Source organism: Periophthalmus magnuspinnatus, chromosome 16 (assembly GCF_009829125.3).
Source record: "Periophthalmus magnuspinnatus isolate fPerMag1 chromosome 16, fPerMag1.2.pri, whole genome shotgun sequence".
NCBI lineage: Eukaryota > Metazoa > Chordata > Actinopteri > Gobiiformes > Gobiidae > Periophthalmus > Periophthalmus magnuspinnatus.
In genome coordinates, this window is record NC_047141.1 from 27,193,986 (window position 1) to 27,212,312 (window position 18,327).

General features: G+C 38.0%; 2 protein-coding genes across 4 annotated transcripts in view; one reads left to right on the top strand and one right to left on the bottom strand.

Moving 5' to 3' along the window:
- LOC117383300 (cingulin) overlaps positions 1–3,767 on the bottom strand; it is a 29,876-nt gene extending 26,109 nt beyond the window's left edge. For all 3 annotated transcript variants that reach the window (XM_033980440.2, XM_055227891.1, XM_033980442.2), the window contains exon 1: positions 3,601–3,767. The gene's annotated coding sequence lies outside the window, so the exon portion shown is untranslated. The remainder of the gene's footprint in view (positions 1–3,600) is intronic.
- A 2,360-nt stretch (positions 3,768–6,127) lies between these two features.
- On the top strand, positions 6,128–14,902 carry she (Src homology 2 domain containing E). Its single transcript, XM_033980443.2, has 6 exons — positions 6,128–6,914; positions 7,756–7,882; positions 9,438–9,704; positions 10,430–10,736; positions 11,727–11,846; positions 12,840–14,902. Exons 1-6 carry the CDS (start codon positions 6,459–6,461, stop codon positions 13,030–13,032), a joined length of 1,470 nt encoding a protein of 489 aa, XP_033836334.1. The 5' UTR covers positions 6,128–6,458; the 3' UTR covers positions 13,033–14,902.
- The last annotated feature ends 3,425 nt before the right edge of the window (positions 14,903–18,327 follow it).

An 18,327-nucleotide genomic window follows, 5' to 3' on the forward strand; every position in this document is an offset into this window, starting at 1 on the left:
GACAGGGCTTATTCTGAGCTGCACTTGGGTCCTTTTTTTGGAGCCTTTGGGAAACACAGAGGAAGCGCTCTGTCACAGCAGGTTTGGGCATCAGAGCGTGGAGTCTGCAGCCTCTTCACACCAAGGTCAAGCTCAACTGAGAAGACGATATATTCCAGTTTCTAATTTTTTGTACATTTATTTGCACTTGTGGGTAGCTATATCTTATTTTGAGGCTTTCAGCTTCCCATAGGTGACATTTTGAGGACTTTTTTGTGTAAATCGCTATGGCAACGGTCCTAATGGTGAAATATTTTGCTGTGATTCATTCTAACAAACTACAGTGTTTCATCATGTTTGTTGCAACTAATATTTCATTTTTGATTTTATTTTCTGCTTCGGTGGAATGGCAGTGCAGCACTTTTGTCTCTCAATCCTGCTTAAATAAAAGTAAATGATAAAGGTTCCTGTTTAGGGTTTACTGGGATGCATGCTTCAGTATCTCTGATAGTATTCAGTAGTAAAAGTATCTTTGTTTATCACGTGTCCTCCACCTGTAGTAATCATGTGCAAATGTACAATACTGTAACATAATCATGATCATAATCATCATAATAATTACAGATACAATTCACTCAAGTCACTTACCCGCTATTTATCATTTAATCTGTCCATATGCTGCACTGGAGCCATAGTCATAGCCGCCTATTGTACAAATAATGTAATACACTAAAGTCACTTTAACTACTGTTTATTCTTGTCCATCTGCTGTATTGTATAACCACAGACAGAGCCACTACTGTACATTTGTTTATATTCTTACAGCTGATGGCACACTGTTGTGTTACATGTTACGTCTATTGTTAAGTCTTTATAGCTATTGTAATTCCCTGTTTTTATTTTCCTGCTTTTCTTGAACCTGTTGTAGCACTGTCCTTTCTCCATTGTGAGACATATAAAGGATTATACTATATAATATTTTCTGCATCAATACACCGCATTTCAAATGTGTTTTCTTCACAGCCCTTTTGAACTGACTAACACATCAGGAGCAGAGCAGCCCTAGTTCTCAGAGAAGCCAGGGCAAAGGGGCAGCCCATCCTATTGTTCACCTGATGTGGGGCGGAAAATAAGGCCAGCAACTCTGGGAATGCAACTAACAATCTCACCACATGGACATTTTGACACTACTCTGTGTATAGGGCGCAATATCTAATTTTGCCATTTTTCCAATCAACACTGTCATTATGTACATTTTTCAAGATAACCCATAATAAGATTTATGTTGTAGAGTTTAAGTTTGAGTGAAGACAAGAATCGTACTGAATCATAAGGATTTCAAAACATGTTTCAAGTCATAACAAGGTTACAGCTTCTACAACCTTAAAAATGAGTTGTGTTTTCAGTTACTTTTGTGGCTGGACTGTCTGTAACAGTTTTGCTAACTTCTCTAGAGGAGTTCTAAAGGATTGATATGGTATACAGTTTAGCCCGTAACTAATATCACTCTTTTTCTTTTAAAGTGTAACTGAATATTTTGGCTGCGCTATTTTCCATTTTAGAAACAAAATGAGGATGAGGAGGACGTTTTTGTCCCAACATTAAAGGTCTGCCTGGTTCCCACACCTGTATCACTGACATGGACTGAGTTACGTTGCATACTCATATTGACCATCTTGTTTAACCTGTTAACATTATAGCCATTGCATAGGTTTAAATTACCAGACTTTCCCTTGAGTTAAAGAGTTTCCTACTACTATACACTAAGGATGTCAGTAGTATCGAAAATGTAGTATTGAAACTGGATCCTCAAGTATCAATACTAAAAAGTCACATTCACAGGACAGAAATGAAACTTTCCTGAACACACCCATGGACCACTATGGAACCTACCTGGACAACTGAGAGATTACATAGATATAACACCACACGGTAATATAAAAGAAAGCACTATGATTTAATATTAAAAATCACATTCTATTGTTTAAAAAGAGTTTATTATCATAGTGGTATCAGAATCGGTATTGAGTGTCGAGTCTATTCCTTAGAATCAAATTGAAATTTTAGTATCAGCAACACTACTCTACACCATAAATTCTGAAGCAAATTACACCACAAAACAGGATAAAGAATCCACAGGTAATTAGTCCATTAAATAAACAATTTAACTTAAAGATGCACTGTAACTTTTTGAGAAGAATCTGCCACCTGCTTGTGCCACTGGAGATATTACTGCACTGCCTGGAATGTTCCACAGTATGGCACTATTAAATTTATCTGTCTCCATGGGGACAAGCAGGTGACGCCGCAGGGCTAAGTTCCAGGCCTGTGGAGAGGCCAGCACGCTCACAGTAAGAATGCATGTTTTTCAAGTTTTTTGGTAATAAAATCCCCAATGCTACAGACGTTTATGTAATACTGTGTGGAATCTTCACGGAAATCTTTCACTTATTATTTGACATATTTTCAAAGCCTCATAACCTCATAAACAACAAATGGTGAAGTTATACAGCCCACAATAAACAAAGAACATACTATAAAAGTGTTTCTCACAGGTGAATGATTATATAGAAAAGGACAGGAGGGTTTAAGTAACAGCAGTACAAAGAAGCAGTTCATGGTAGACTGTCCTGGTAGAGGACAGTGAGCTCTGGTGGTCCCAGGGGTATTTCCTCCCTCTCCTCCTAGTGCATTCTTGACATGAAACCAGCAGGCTGTGTCCACAAGTCAATCTTTCTCTCTCGCGCTCTCTCTCTTTCTCTTTCTTTCTATCTCTCCAAACTTACCTCTACTCTTTCAGCTCAAACAAACATCCATTCATTCCCACTTTCAACTTCATCCGCACGACAAAGGAATGCCTCAGATGTTGCTAAAGTATACAAAATTGTACACAAATAACAGCAAATGTTGTAGTATTACAAAGATGCCCCTCCCATATCCCACATTCCACACTTGTCCCTCTCTTGTCCCTCTCTTGTGTCCCTCTTTCTGTGTTTTTGTATCTTTATGAATAGGTTATATGTGGAAAAGGGAGTGCTGATTTGGTAATCATAGTTGTAGTAAACAGACCATTGCATATAATCACTAGATCAACCAGATATCAGACAGTTACTAACTCTTTGTATTAAAATTTGCATCTTTATATAGAGTAATTTAGTAGTAGGTTAAGGTAGGCTGTTATTGTCAAAATAATGGTCTCAAATGTGTTTTTTTCCATGATTGAGTCCCTTAGGGGTAACAGGTGCATCATAAAACAAGTAGGCGTTTACATAGTAGTGTTATTAACTTTGATGATACTTGAATACATGTGTTTTTAATGTATAAAGCCTATTAAGTTGAATTAAGACTGGAGCATTAGAGATAGATGATAAGATTATGTTATTCACAAGGATGGACCATGGCACTGCGATAAGTAAACACCACATCGAAACAGCGTTAGCTTTAGGGCTAGTAAAGCTGAAACAGCAGTAATTACACGGGTACAACATTTTTAACAGCAAATAAGTACAATTTTAAGTGTAAAACCAGGAAATTTTAACCAAAATCGCAGATGTAACTGACAAGATGCGCCTGGCTGCTTTTCTAACTGTCCGGGTTTTATCTTTGACTTAACAAACTTACCTCTTTTCAGTGGTTTATCCGATGTTCTTTCTTGAGTTTTTGTATCCTTTACGAGGTGAGTACTTTACAAAACTTATCAAATAAACGCCACATAGAAAGACTGTTGAGGAAAAGTAGTGGAAGACAAAAAAACAGAGCAGCAAGTTCATTGAGCGGCGAATGCAACCTGTTACCTTTGTGTGGGACGTAACTGTCCCGCCCACCACAGCCCAGAGCAGCGCTGTGATTGGTTAAAAATGTTCTGCAAGGCGGGACAAGGGAGTAGAAGCGCGCTGTTCATTGGATAGAATTTAAGTCAATCATTAGTCAGCGACGTTTATGATTTATTTCAACGAGAGTATTTATTTTACTACTTTTTACCTGCATGATGTTGAATTAATGATAGTTTAGCATCACATAAAAAAAACAAACAAACAAAAAAAAAACAAAAAAAACTTTTCGGATTCAGGAAGCAGTTAAGTAGCCACATGCGATGATGTTTATGAAGTATGACACAAGATGGCGCAGCGATCAACAACTTGATTGATTTACGGAGGTAAGAAAATCCTTTGCTCCATCATGAATAAAATTAAACCTCAGACTGGAATAAGCAAACTCAAAACGTGAGATTTAAAATATTCAGTAATAGCTTTGTTATTAAACTGGTGTTGTCATTGATGCAAAGTTGCACACAGCTCATGGGGAGATGGGATGATGGTGAATCCCACAGTTTCCGCCCAACAAGTCCTCTGTCACTCCAGGTGCAAGAGTGAAGAGAAAGCGCTGGAAAAGAGTGCTAAACTAGAGGAATATCTCCATTTTGGCCAATCCTTCTCCCAGACAAGCCCTTCGCCCTGCAACTCCAGGTAAGAGCTCAATATGTTCATGAAACAGCGGAAAATGGCAGAAAAGCCTTTACCATCTTTGTCGAAGAAATGAGAAAGAGTTGGAAGTGTGTGGAATTCCCCATTCAGTCTCATCATTCATTACAGAGGTGAGGAGAGGAAGAACAAATATATCCTAAAGGGCAATAACTGTTATTATTAATATATGTGTATATTTATTCTTAAACATGTCTTCACAAAGATCTGAAACCTAAATTTAAAAAGATATTAAATGATGAAGTTTTTAGTCCTTACCTTTACAACCAAGTGTGAATGTATGGTTTGAACCATCAGTGCATTGGAAACCAGCAGAAAGTGGACGTTCCACTAAGTTGCATAGCTCACCTTTAAGATGGTGAATGTATCATGTTTAATAAACTTTATAAATATATAGAACATATATATGAAATGAGTGTTGACAAACAATCTTTTACAATTTATTAAAAATCTACTCCTAAAAGTATTTACTTGAGTTTTTTGTTTAATGTATCCAAAATAAACTCTCCAACTAATTCAAAGTTCTTGTCCCAGGCCTTATCATGCCTGTGAATGTGCCTGGTGAGAATGAAAGTAAAAGCCATATCTATATTGTTTTCAGATAAAATATTAGTTAGGCTACATATTTGGGGCAATGGGTTATTTTACATGTATTTTTAGTGTAACAGATGGGTTTTACTCTTGGATTTTATTTCAATAGTGGTAGCTGGATGTACGTAATATCGTTATGAGGATACTTCAAAGAAATATCAAGATATTCATATTTGTTAATTTGTCTATTTAACCGTTAGAAGCATGTTCACCATCACTTATTTGTCTATTTGGCCATTCAGGGTTCTTATTTTTTACACACACCTACATATCCATGGGTTTCAGAATCATGAAACCTGTATGTGCCTAGCAACCAAATTACAAGTAATGTTCCTCAGTATGAAATAAATAAATAAATATAAATAATATAAATGTAAACAGATATTTTTATTGCCCAAAGCACATTGAAAAACATGTGTTCTGGGGTCACCTCTTCTGTAGCTTGGCCTGGGGGGGTACCTGCTTGTCTCATGGAGATAGAAGAAAAAAGTTACATTGTGCACCTTTAATATATATATATATATATATATATATATATATATATATATATATATATATATATATATATATATATATATATATATATATATATATATATATGTCAACAACTTTATTTATTTATTGGATTTGCATTGCATTTTGGATGGAATATTTAGCTGTTCTTCATAACCTAGATAGATAGATAATGGATAATACTTTAATACTAGCCTTTCTGACTGAGAAGCACAATAATAAACTATGACATACTTAAAATACTATCCTGCCAAATGAAGTAATAATTAGAAAAACATGAAAACCTGTCATGTGTTCTTTAAGCATATTGGTGTAGGCTACAGTACAGATAGGCTCTCTTAATATGTCTTATGTGTATAGGCCTCATCATCTATCCATCATCTGGATTTTGTTCTCTTTTTTCTGGCTAAATTATTCTTCAATTTGCACATCCCTTAGCCACTTCCTCTCTTAGCCCCTCCTCTCCCTCCCCTAGTCCCTCCCCTCCCTCCCTTAGCCCTTCCCCTCCCTCCCTTAGTCCCTCTCCTCTGTTGGGACATCTTCTGCTCACAGCTTTACTTTACTTTTTCATTATTTCCTCAGGCACAGACGGGACGCACCTCCTCACTCAAAGGGAATGGGATCCTCACTGGGCTCCAAGAAAAACTTTGATTTTTTCCGACTTTTGGCTTTGAAGAAGTTTCTTTTCAAACTACAGGGATAGCTGTTTGGCTGCTGTCCCCCTATGGTGCATCATTTTAATTTCTGTTTCTGTTTCTGAAATTGTGGAAGCAAGTGCAGTTTGTTTTATGTTGTTTTTTAACTACATATATATATTTTTTTTTATCCATAACTTGCACATAAGCTACATTGTCGTAAATACAGGACTACAAGACCGTGAGAGTCTGAACAGTCATGGCAAAGTGGTTTAAAGATTTCCCCATTAACTTGAAGAATGGCAATGAACGTGCACGCTCTGCCTCTGAGTCCGGCCCGCAGACCAGATCTAAACCCTCTTTTTCGCGGGATAGTTTAAAAGGCAATCCCAGAAAAGATGGAGGGGTTGGGGGTCTTCTAGCTGGAAGAAACAGGAAAAACTCAGCCATAGAGTTGGGTCGTAATAACGCAGGGTCCGGGGGAACTGTATGGGATAGTTTGACTTCGGGGAAAAGTCGGAAAACCTCCAGGATTGAAGCAGGGACGTCACCAGAGGAGCAGCGCCAGGTGAGGAGCTCGAGTCTGGCTCAAGCCTACATAAGCAGAATGATCAAAGTGGACAAACAGCAAGACAAGACGCCCAAACTCACAGGAAAGAGTGAGAAACAAAACCTGCCTGAAAATGACAAGGGAAGAACAGATATTAAAACTACGGTGAGTAACTTGGTTTTAATTATGCAACTTTTCTGGTAGAGGGCCCTCCACCTGCTTATCTCCATAAGAATTGTATTACTCTGTCTGAAATGTTCCACAGTATGGCCTTCAATGTATCTATCTTTGCACAGAGACAAACAAGTGATGCCACGAAGTTTCAGGTCAGATCTTTTTAGGATTTTCCCAACAACAATGACATGAGAGCTAGATTTCTTACTAGAGACACATTTTTCATACTTAAAAACAGCACATCCATACGGCACCTGTAAAAGTGCTGACTCCGACATGCAAGTCAATCTCTTGTTTATCTTTCTGTGTATGAGTTCACAAAGCTCAAGTTACCAGTGCTGTCAAAGGAATACGAGGCTGTTTCACTTCTTTGTGTCTCATCAAACAGGCTGTGCAATACACTGACCTCTTTGTACAAGTATTTCCGGTTGTCCTGTCACTGTTATAGACACCACATCCTTTGAGTGTGATATCTGGTTCTCCTTTTATGTTTGATGTTTAAAGGTCCATCTCACAGTGGAGATGTTATTCCCCTGCCTGGAAAATTCTACTATATATTCTACTATATGGCCTTAAACTTACTGCATCTAGCTTGCATTCATTTCACTTGCAGTTTTTGTTTTTATTGCTCCAAAACACTTTGAAAACACAGATCTGGCCTGTTGTGTAGCCCAGTGGTGTCACCTGCTTGTCTCTATAATATTTCAGTGCAAAGAGACATCAGCATGGAGACAAAAAGCTGAAAGGCCCTCCATCAGAAAAGTTGCACTGTGCACCTTTAATTACGACTATTGAATTTGTATTGTAAGTGATGTTTATTGTGTGGTTTTAGCTAATTATTCTGGAGGACTACGCCGATCCTTTTGATGCAGAGAAAACCAAAGAACAAAGAGAAGCGGAGAGAGCGGGAGTCAATGATGGATACATGGAGCCGTATGATGCACAGGTTATTATCACAGGTAAGTACTGTCCAATTGATCACATTTATATTCAGTCATTTGTAATTGTCAGTGATATTGGGTCTTTTTAATCAAGAAACCAATCAGAGTTCAGACTATGAATAAGATTAAGTCTGTATGCTTTATGTTTAGGTATGATAATATGTTGTACGATTGTTTTTAATAGAACAAATCAAATGATGATTCGATAAGAGATTGCTTAAAAGTATTATAAGTAGTTTCCTTTGTTATTTTGGGAGGTTGAGGTCTTAAAAATGTGGGAACCTCTGGCCTATTTGAATCTGACATCACGTGAAAACTGATTATTCAGATTTCGAAGCAAATTTCCGTACTTTTGACGCATGGTTTTCACGCAATCTTCACAGTGATTTTGAACCCCACTTCATCTGGCCTCTCACCGCTGATGGTTGCTATAGTAACAGTGCTGTGCAGGGACAATGGGTGCAGCTTCCTTTTCCAACTTCCTGTCTCCTGCCTGCACTTCCTTTGCCCCATTCTCTACATAGGAAGCTGGCCCCTGACCGCCCCTCTCATGTACACATAGCGACACGTACAAACACCTTATAAAATAATGTACCACAGCCCCTCGCCAGTTCTAACCCAATCATTTCCCAGCAGTCAGGAAGTGGGACCTGGTCTGTCAGCCAATCAGCAGCAGCGTTGACCTTTTCTTCCTGTAGCCCCATTGTTTGGTCACACAATAGCGCAGACACAGAGGCTACCTGTCAGACAGTGAAAAAATTGTGTAGAAATTCCACAGAATGTAGAGACATATTCATAGCAAATACAATACCAGAGGAATAGAGAAAATTTTATCAAGGTTAAAATGCAACAAAAGTATTTACATGATTTACAGATGGTTTAGTCTCGCAGAAAACTAGTTGATGTCACTTGAGAAGCTTTATGAATTATTCTGCACTGGATTCAAAAACTGTAGTACAATCAAACAGATCCATAGTTGACAATTTATTGAACACTCTGGGGTTTATTGCAAATAGTTTTATTAGTTTAAAATTGGTTTTAGAAGCTGGATCTGGCAACCCAAAGTGAGGTGGTCATTCTGCTTTTTGATTTGACAATTGACTTAAGAAGAAAGAGAATGTAAATTGGAGAATGGATTTGTTGCAGAATGTAAAATGTTGAACAGTGTAATGTTTTTTTGTGATGATGTGATTAAAATAGCAGTACAGTTGTTAAAATCAATATGTAATTTGAACATGTCAGAATCAGAGGATTTATTTTCAGTGACCGAAATTCAAAAGCGAGATTTGTTTTGACGACATGGTGCCACATAAAACAATGAATACTAATAATAAATATAAGCTAACATAACATAAAATAAAGCAAGCAATAAGGTGTTAAATAAAATAGATGTATATACATATGTAGATGCTTTTTTATGAAATATATGAAAAAAATCTACCTTTTAGTTTGATCTCGATAAAGCTAAATGATTTTATTCAAAGGTTTGACTTTCTTCTATCCACTGATTTGCTTTTGACCCTGACATGTTTATAAAAAAAACTCATCTTAAGCACCTTTCCCCCTGTTGCAGAAGTGCGCAGACGCGGTTCCAAGGATCTGCTCAAAGTTTGTGTTTTGGTGGACCGGGGTCAGACTGAGGGAAAGCATGAGGAGGGGTCACCCACAGCCCTGAACATCTACGACACTCCGTACGAGGGTCCGAACGAGGGCGGTCCAGACGCAGACAGTGAGGGCGTGTGGATCCCTGTCTCGCGCCCTGAGTCGGATGTGCGTCCTGCAGGAGAGTACGAGCTGCCCTGGGAGTGGAGGAAGGAGGATATTGTTCGAGCCCTGTCAGGTAGATGGAGACAAAATAGATAATTAAAGATGCATTATGTAACTTTTCTGGGCTGATTCTGAGTAATTCTGACACTTCCAGTCTGCAGGGTGATGTTTTCACTTTGCCCAAAATCCACAGCATGGTGTTAAACTCCTCCATCTAGCATTTACACAATTACAGATGTTTTTATAGAACAAATACCTTGAAAATCACCTCTCCATAGATCTGACCTGTACGTTGGCCTGATGGTGTTAACTGCTTGGCTCCACGGATAGAGATAGTGTTTAATGCGTTACTGTGAAACATTCCAGGCAAAGAAACAACACTTCCATGGAGAGAAGCAAGTGGCAAACCCTCCACCTGAAAAAGTTACATAGTGTACCTTTAATATGGACATAAATATGGACAAAGATGCATTTTTAAAAAAAAGAAAAAAAAGTAGTTTAGAAGTTGAAAGGTAATGTCTAGATGTAGTATTGTAAATTAAAAAGAATCAGCTCTGTGGGTTGTAACATTTTTGTAACATAACAAAGAAAACTTCCCATATAATTCATAACTTATAACTTTTTTTTAAATGTATTTATTTTTATGTACATTAGACCAACCAGTTTGTTTCAATGTGTGGTAGAAAAATTCTATAAGTACTTTAGGAGAATCATGCCATAATTTTACACTTTTGTTTTGTTGTTTATTCTTGCTTAAAATGAGAAACAAATAATAATATTGTTCATCATTTTCATCAGCTCAATTTGAGGCAGTGGATTGTTCAGCCAGCAAAGAAAACAGCGCCACCACCAGACCGAGACAGAAGAACTGGACCAAGACTCTTGTATCTTCGACTCCCTCTTTCCCCTCCTCACCGATCCTCAAACTCTCCCCGCTCACTCCTCCCTCCTCCTCCTCCTCCTCTTTCTCTACTCTGAAACCTCTGCCCCTCTCTCCGTCCTCCAGCCCAAACAAACTGTCCCCCCCTTCACCCTCTTCACCTGGGAGCCCACTAGAGGGAGACGCAGCCCGAGTGGACCCCAGCCTGCCCCTGGAGAAGCAGAGGTGAGAGAAGAACGAGCTCTATCATTTTAATAGATATATATATTAGAATCAGTAGGCAAAAATAGTATTGTACTTGTTAGTGTTTTCAAACTAACTATTCATTTGAGACCATTTGAATTTTCACTACATTATTTTTCTTTTATTCTATATATTGTTAGAATAAATAGATTTTTAAAATAGTAATAATAACAAATGAACTATGAAATCTGTCTGCTTCAGGGAAATGTTATTGCTTTGCCTGGAATGTTGCACAATATGGCATTAAACTTTAAACTCTTATGTCCATCATGAGAAGCCACCAGGTTAGTTACAGGTAAATGCATGTTTAGTAATAAAAACACCTATAAGCGAAGACCCGCAAAATGCCATACTGTGGGACATCCAGGGAGATGAGCAGTTGGCGGGCCTTTTACTAGAGTACTTTATGCAGGACCTAACTATTGTCCTAACTATAAGGGAAACTCAAAGACTGAACAAAGACTCACTGAACCTGACAGCAGTTGTTGTTTGTTTCTTGTGAGCTGATGGAGCCTTATTCGTCTTGTGCACTGACTCAGCAAACCTCGATATATATGAGGTCATTAAGTTATGTGTCAAGTGTGAATAAAAGTCTGTTTATAAACATAGAAAACATGCTCACAGCCGCTTTCATAATGTGGTGTTGTAGAAGCCCTCATGCATGCAGCCTTGTTTATAAATGATGTTAGCCTGTAGCCATTAGCACCGTGTGTGAGCTGCTCGTGCTCTTACTTTCAGTTAGGATACTGTATATCTCAGTTCGCTCAACCGTAACAGTGTCAGTCTTTCATAGATCTTTGCACAGTGTAAGTCAGAGTTGGCCTGTTGTGTTCTTCATCATTCTCCCTTCTGTTTTCCTCATCCCATCGTTGTGTATCATTGACTTGACATTTGACTTATCTCCATATGTCAGTGTGCTATATGTCACTGATCGTCTGTCTCTCTCTCCTCGCCCCTTGCTCACCCCTGAAGCTGGTACCATGGCAGCGTGACCCGGCAGCAGGCGGAGGCTCAGCTGCAGCGCTGCAGGGAGGCCAGCTTCCTGGTGAGAGACAGCGAATCAGGGACCAGCAAATACTCCATCGCTCTGAAGTGAGTGCACAATATAGACTGCTGCGTGTGCTTTCTGCTCAGGACACAACCACTTCATAATGCAACATGTACACTTTTATTTATAGACTGTCTTTTTCTGCTGCATCACTGATCACTATTCAGCCCATCTAATAACTCTTTCTAAAAATAAATTTCAGTTACAGGGACGTTGACATTTGGCAGAGCTAACATGTTCAGATCATTGGCAGAGGTGGGTAGAGTAACCAAGGATTTTACACAGGAAATGATAAAGTTACTTCAAAATAGTATTACTCAATTGAAAGTACAATAGTGGTCTGGGAAATTACTAACGCAAGTAAGAGTAAAACAGTATTGTAGTTGGAAGACCAAGAGTAACTATCTGAACGTAACATCAGATAATTTTGATGCACGATTGTTCTAACAGGTGCAAATGAAACAAAACACAACTCAGGGTATGTTTTTGAGGAGGAAACAGCATTTGAATGTGGTTTAAAGCTCATCAGAAGCAATTTTGTGTAATATCAGACCTTTAATGTAGGCCTAATTTGAAAAAACAAACATAAAATAAATACATTCTGGTTCAAATGTCATGCCAAAAATGAGAAAAAAACAAAATCATATCTAAAGGTGCAGTACTAGAGATGTTCAAATCATTTATTGTTAATCATTTATTGTCATTTTTTGTTAATAAAAAACACACTTAGACACTGTTAACTCAAGTAGGAGTAAAAGTACGGTGTCTGGAGCTGTTCTGAGAGGTACAATTTTATGAAAAAGTTGCTCAACTAAATGTAACTGAGTAAATGTTAGTACTATCCACCTCTGATCATTAGTCTCATATTTACAGTTCAAATGATGTCGCTCTTCAGAGGCAGACATCTTGTGTTATTGTGTGGGTGTCTGCTTCATTGCACTTTTGCTGTTTTGCTCTCATTCATTGAAGTGAACACAATGCTGGCACCAGTTTTCTTGGAACAACATTCTAAGTCTGTGTTTGTTTTTTTTGTTCAGGACCAGCCACAGTTGTGTACACATCATTGTGGCACAGACTAAAACCTGCAAGGGCTTGGTCTACACGCTGGATCAGAGTAGCTGTGTGTTCTCCTCCATCCCTGAGCTGGTACATCACTACTGCATACATAGACTGCCTTTTAACGGAGCCGATCACATGACCCTGCAGCATCCGGTTTCCAAGCAACAATAAACATGGACAGAGCTGAACTGACAGGAAGAGGCAAGCACAATCACGAGATACAAGAGCACAAATTTGCACACTTGTAAAAACTGTGTACATAGAAAACACACTTAATCAGAGAGACACTGCTTTAGGATGGGTGATGTGAAATGTAGATGTCAAAGAAAACCATTTATATTTTGTGGTTTATTTAAATAGTGTCCTTTGCTCTTATAATAAATGAAATAAATAAAAGTAAATCACATGCATTTTTGCTGACTAAAACTATCACCAAAAGGAGATGCTTTTGCCAAATAGTAAAATCTCAACATAAATAAACATGAAAAAGTGGAGACTACATCCAAGTTACACTTTTCAGTCCCAACAAATTCAACAAACCCAACATCCCATGAAGCAATGACATACAGTTTATCGTGGTTAAGATAAAAATGTATAAATGTCAATATAAATACTAATAAAACATGACATTTTTGTTGACTAAACTAAAACTGAAGATAGTGAGGTACAGAAATTAGCCAAAGAAAAGAAATAGTTTGAGAGAAGAGTTAAAGAGACAATTTTGTTAGGAAAGACAATCCATCTTTAATCAGGAATGGGGGGCTTAGACGTTTATCTCCTATGTATAACTCCATCCTCAGGCCTAAATCAAAACAAGGGAAACAATAGTGATAGCCAGGATGCTAATAGGTGTGAGAGCATTCATTAAGAACCTGAACCATTATGCAAAATATGATTCTTACTGCATACAAATCTGTGTGTTAGTTTCAGTGTAGTTAGCTCCTCCCTTCAGATAAATAAAAGTCAGTATCCACCAGCAATCTGACCAGAACTGATGAAGATGAGCAGCGAAATGTCTTCACTCTAAAATTTTGTCCAATTGACAGAATTGAATTTTCCTTTTACTATACAACTAAAGAGAATACTTTACTGAAACTACATCAAATTTACTGTCAATGCTAAAGTAAATGTATTCTATCTGACCCAGGTTTGGCATTATTTGAAAGCTTTATGACCTCTGGAGAAGACATCTTTACACAGCTGCTGATATCAACAATTACCAACATGGCACTTAGAGTGGGAGTCCAGTCTGTGCGATCAATACACCTGATTGGAGTATATTCTTTCGTCAATCCGTCCTGTCAATCACACTATTGATCTGTACAGAAAATCATGCTCATTTACCCAGTGTCAGTCAAGTGAAAGGTGGTATTGATCCTATAACTAGTACTGTACTGTGGTGGGAGGAGGAGCAAACATTATGCTGCTGGGTCAGCAAAAAGCCTGTGCATAAAATTGCCACAAAACGTCAGTATTATAAATGTTATGAGGCTTTTTCAATTACAATTGCCCAAGACAAATAATAATAAAAAAACAAAAAGCAAAAAAAACAATTCTGTGCAGAACAAAGATTATTATACTTCCCAAACAGAGGTGGATGATAGAAAGATGTTATCAGTATTGTGGTTCTGAAATTAGAACATTGAGTGATTCTCTTAATGAGTTTCAGCATCCTGTTATATGCAACATTTTGCAGACTTTTTCCCATTAAAAATGTTAATCGCTATAGCAACTGTCCTAATTTTTCATCATTCTGAAACCCAGAGATAATGTGAAAATTGAAAAAAAAGCAAAAAACATAAACATGCAGTGTAATCTTCTATTCAAGGGTTTCAATTTCCTGTTTATATCCGAGTCCTTTCCACATTCAAGAAAGACAATAGTGTGTTTCGAATTGTTAATTGCTATGGCGACACTACTAATTTGCCATCACTAGTCTGAACCCTACACTTGTATGCTGAAATGTATGTAAAAGATGACTGAAGTGGTATGACGTTTTAGTATAATGGATTGCCGTATTACTTTTCCTTAAATAAAGTGTAATTAATGATAATGACAAGGTGACTGTGTGTTATTAGAAATGCCAGCAGCAAAAGTCAAACGCTCTGAAACAGATACGAGCTGCTAACCGGAGTGTCTCTATGTGTTTTTCTCTTGTAGCTGTGAAACCATTGACCTGGGTGTGAAATCAATTACGCCTAACATGCACTCACACGCAAACCCTATGTGCAAACGCATAAGCCACACATGACAGAAAGAACTGTCATACCAAAATACATACCGCGTTTACATACAGAACGAATGAAGACGTGAATAGCAATAGACTTGAATAGCATTAGCATAACACAATATAGTCTTTGTCTTCTGTTCTGTGCGTGTGTTGTGATGTCCCATACCAGTAAACACCAGAGGTTTGGCTGCGATGCTCCGAAAAAACATCTTTGGGTTTGGTGCATTTGTGAGGGGGCGTGCATGCAAGCGTGAATGGGCCCTGTGCATTCATGTGTGCATAGTATGTGTGTATGCATGTGTGTGTGTGTGTGTGTGTGTGTATGTGACAGAGATAGAGCACAGACCGGATTTTTCTGTACAGGGATTACCAGGTTGCCATGGTGATTAGTTAGAAGAGAGGTAGGGCCATGTCTTGAACGAAACGAGAGGGAGAGTGGGACTGACTGCAATATGAAAAAAGCTCTGAATAACTGTGGATTTGATGTGGTAAGCATATTGGCGTATTGTATTGTGAAGAGAAACATGGTCAAATTTAAGTCTTAAAGGGAGACCATGTAACTTTTCAATATGCTTTGCCTGAAATGTAGTGCAGTGTGGTATTGAACTTATCTTTTTTTTGCATTCGTTCAATTACAGGTGCTTTTATGGCTCAAAAATACCTTGAAAAACTTACTATGACTGCGCTCGCCTCCCCACATATATGACTTATAACTTAATGCCCTTTTGCGGAACTTTGTAGGTAAAGCAATAATATCTCCATAGAGACAAGCAAGGAGCTGACCCTCCACTAAGAAAATTACACAATGCACATTTAAAGTCAATATCAAATGTGAAACTCTAATTACAATGTTATTCCTACATTTCTTTATTGATTCGTTCCCATGTTTAATGCCATTTTGCGGAATATCTCCATAGAGACAAGCAACGAGGTGGCTCTCCACCAGGAAAGTTACACAATGCACCTTTAAATTCATTGTCTAACCTTAAACCCCAGTCACAAAACTATTCCTACATTTCTGTATTAACTCCTTCCCATTCTGATTAGTTTAATGCCATTTTGCGGAACATTCTAGGTAAAGCAATAATATCTCCATAGAGACAAGCAAGGAGCTGACCTTCCACTAGGAAAGTTGCATAATACACCTTTAAAGTCATAGTTAAACCCCAGTCACAATACTATTCCTACATTTCTTTATTGAGTCATTGCCATGTTTAACGCCGTTTTGCGGAACATTCTAGGTAAAGCAATAATATCTCCATAGAGACAAGCAAGGAGCTGACCTTCCACCAGGAAAGTTGCATAATACACCTTTAAAGTCATGGTTAAACCCCACTGACAATACTATTCCTACATTTCTTTATTGATTAGGTCCCATTTTTATATGTTTCTCCATTGAGACAAGCAAGTAGCTGAACCTCCACCAGGAAAGTTACATGATGCACCTTTAAAGTCATAATCTAATGTTAAACTCTCAGTACTTTTCCTTCATCTGTTTATAGATTTGCTCCTGACCCATGAGGTCAGGGTGCGTTGGACAATAGCAGTGGCACATGTGTTCAAGACAATGCATGTAATTAGTGTGCAGAGGTCTCAGCCAAACCTCTTTTGTGTCGTGTGCTCATTTTAAATCTTCACCATCCTGCTACACCACCAAACAATGACCAGCATCACCATAAATCTCTTCTTTGGTTTTCCTTTGGGCTCCCGTCCGGCAGCTCTAAACTCATATATATATTTCTGAACATGCCCACATGATTGCATTCTGACCTCTAGTTTTAGTTTCCAAAATAAACCCCTGTCCTATTTTTCAAATTCCAAATCCTTTCAATCCATGTCATTCTCAAAAATAACATCTTCAGCTCTCTTATGCCCTCTGGCCTGGACTCTAAACTCCTTTCCTTTGCCCAGTGCAGATGTCAGATGGTTTTAAGAGTGTCACAAGTCCTGCTGAAGAAAATATTTGACCTTCAGTGCCGCCAGATCTACACCAACTGATTTCCTTCAGACTATGGTGGCACATATACTTTCTTAATGGCCCGTATTACATTATTTTCTGATGTTATAATGTTGTTTCCTCATCAAAATCATCCTTGGAGTTGTGTTTTGTTTCATTCACACATGTTTAACACACAAACCCTGCATATATAAGCTTCTCTCAAACAGAAAACACTCCGTGCCACCTTGTGATGTCATGTGGTAATACAGGAAGTGCTCCAATCTGTTTTTAAACTCCGTACACCGTCACTTGAATTATTTGGATGATTTCAGCCCTGGAATTGCCCATTTCTACTGAACTAAAGGCTGTTAACTTGAAAACTACCACTGAATGACATCACAAGGTGGAACAGAGCATTTTGAGCTTGGGAGGTGCAGAGAGACTAATAATAAAGTGTTACTCAAACATGTGTGACTGAAACAAAACACAGCTCCAGGTACGATTTTGATGACGTAACAACATTTTAACATGACTTAAAGCTCACAAGAGTCAATTTTGTGTAATATAGAGCTTTTAAGAAGTCTTTCTGAGCACTGTAGTTATGGTATTGTTAATACAATAAGCAATAATGCCAGTGCTCTTTTTTAGACTACAGGGGAGAATTTCAAACCATGGGGAGCCACCATAGTCTCACATATTAATTAATTTCATTTATCTTTATTTATACAGGGAGAATCCACTCAGACTCTCCTTTTCATGATGATGATTGTTATTCTCTCCTGCTTCTCTTCAGAGCTGGTGTCTCATTAAAGAGCCCGTATTACACAATTTTTTGATCCATCCACACATTTTTAACACGCAAATCCTGCATATTTAGGCCGAGTTCTTCTCTCAAACAGAAAATACCAGCCTGTGATGTCATGAGGTAATACAGGAAATGCACCGCTGTGTTTTTAAACTCCATACATCACTAGAATCACTTGGGTCATTTCAATAATTCTACTAAACAAAAGGTAAAAATAAGCTGTTAACTTGAAAACTACTGCTTCATGACTAATAATAAACTTAAACATGTGTGAATGAAACAAACCACATATGTTTTTAATCCGCTAACAACATTCCAACACGGCTTAAAACTTAAAAGACTCAATTTTGTGTAATATAGGACCTTCAATGCTGCAAATCATGTCCCTGCAGAACATGATGTAATATGTTGAACTGGCTCATGTTTCACAATGAAAGCACTTATTATTGATTATTGCTGCTTCAGTTCCAGCGTGGCACCGTGAAGACAAAA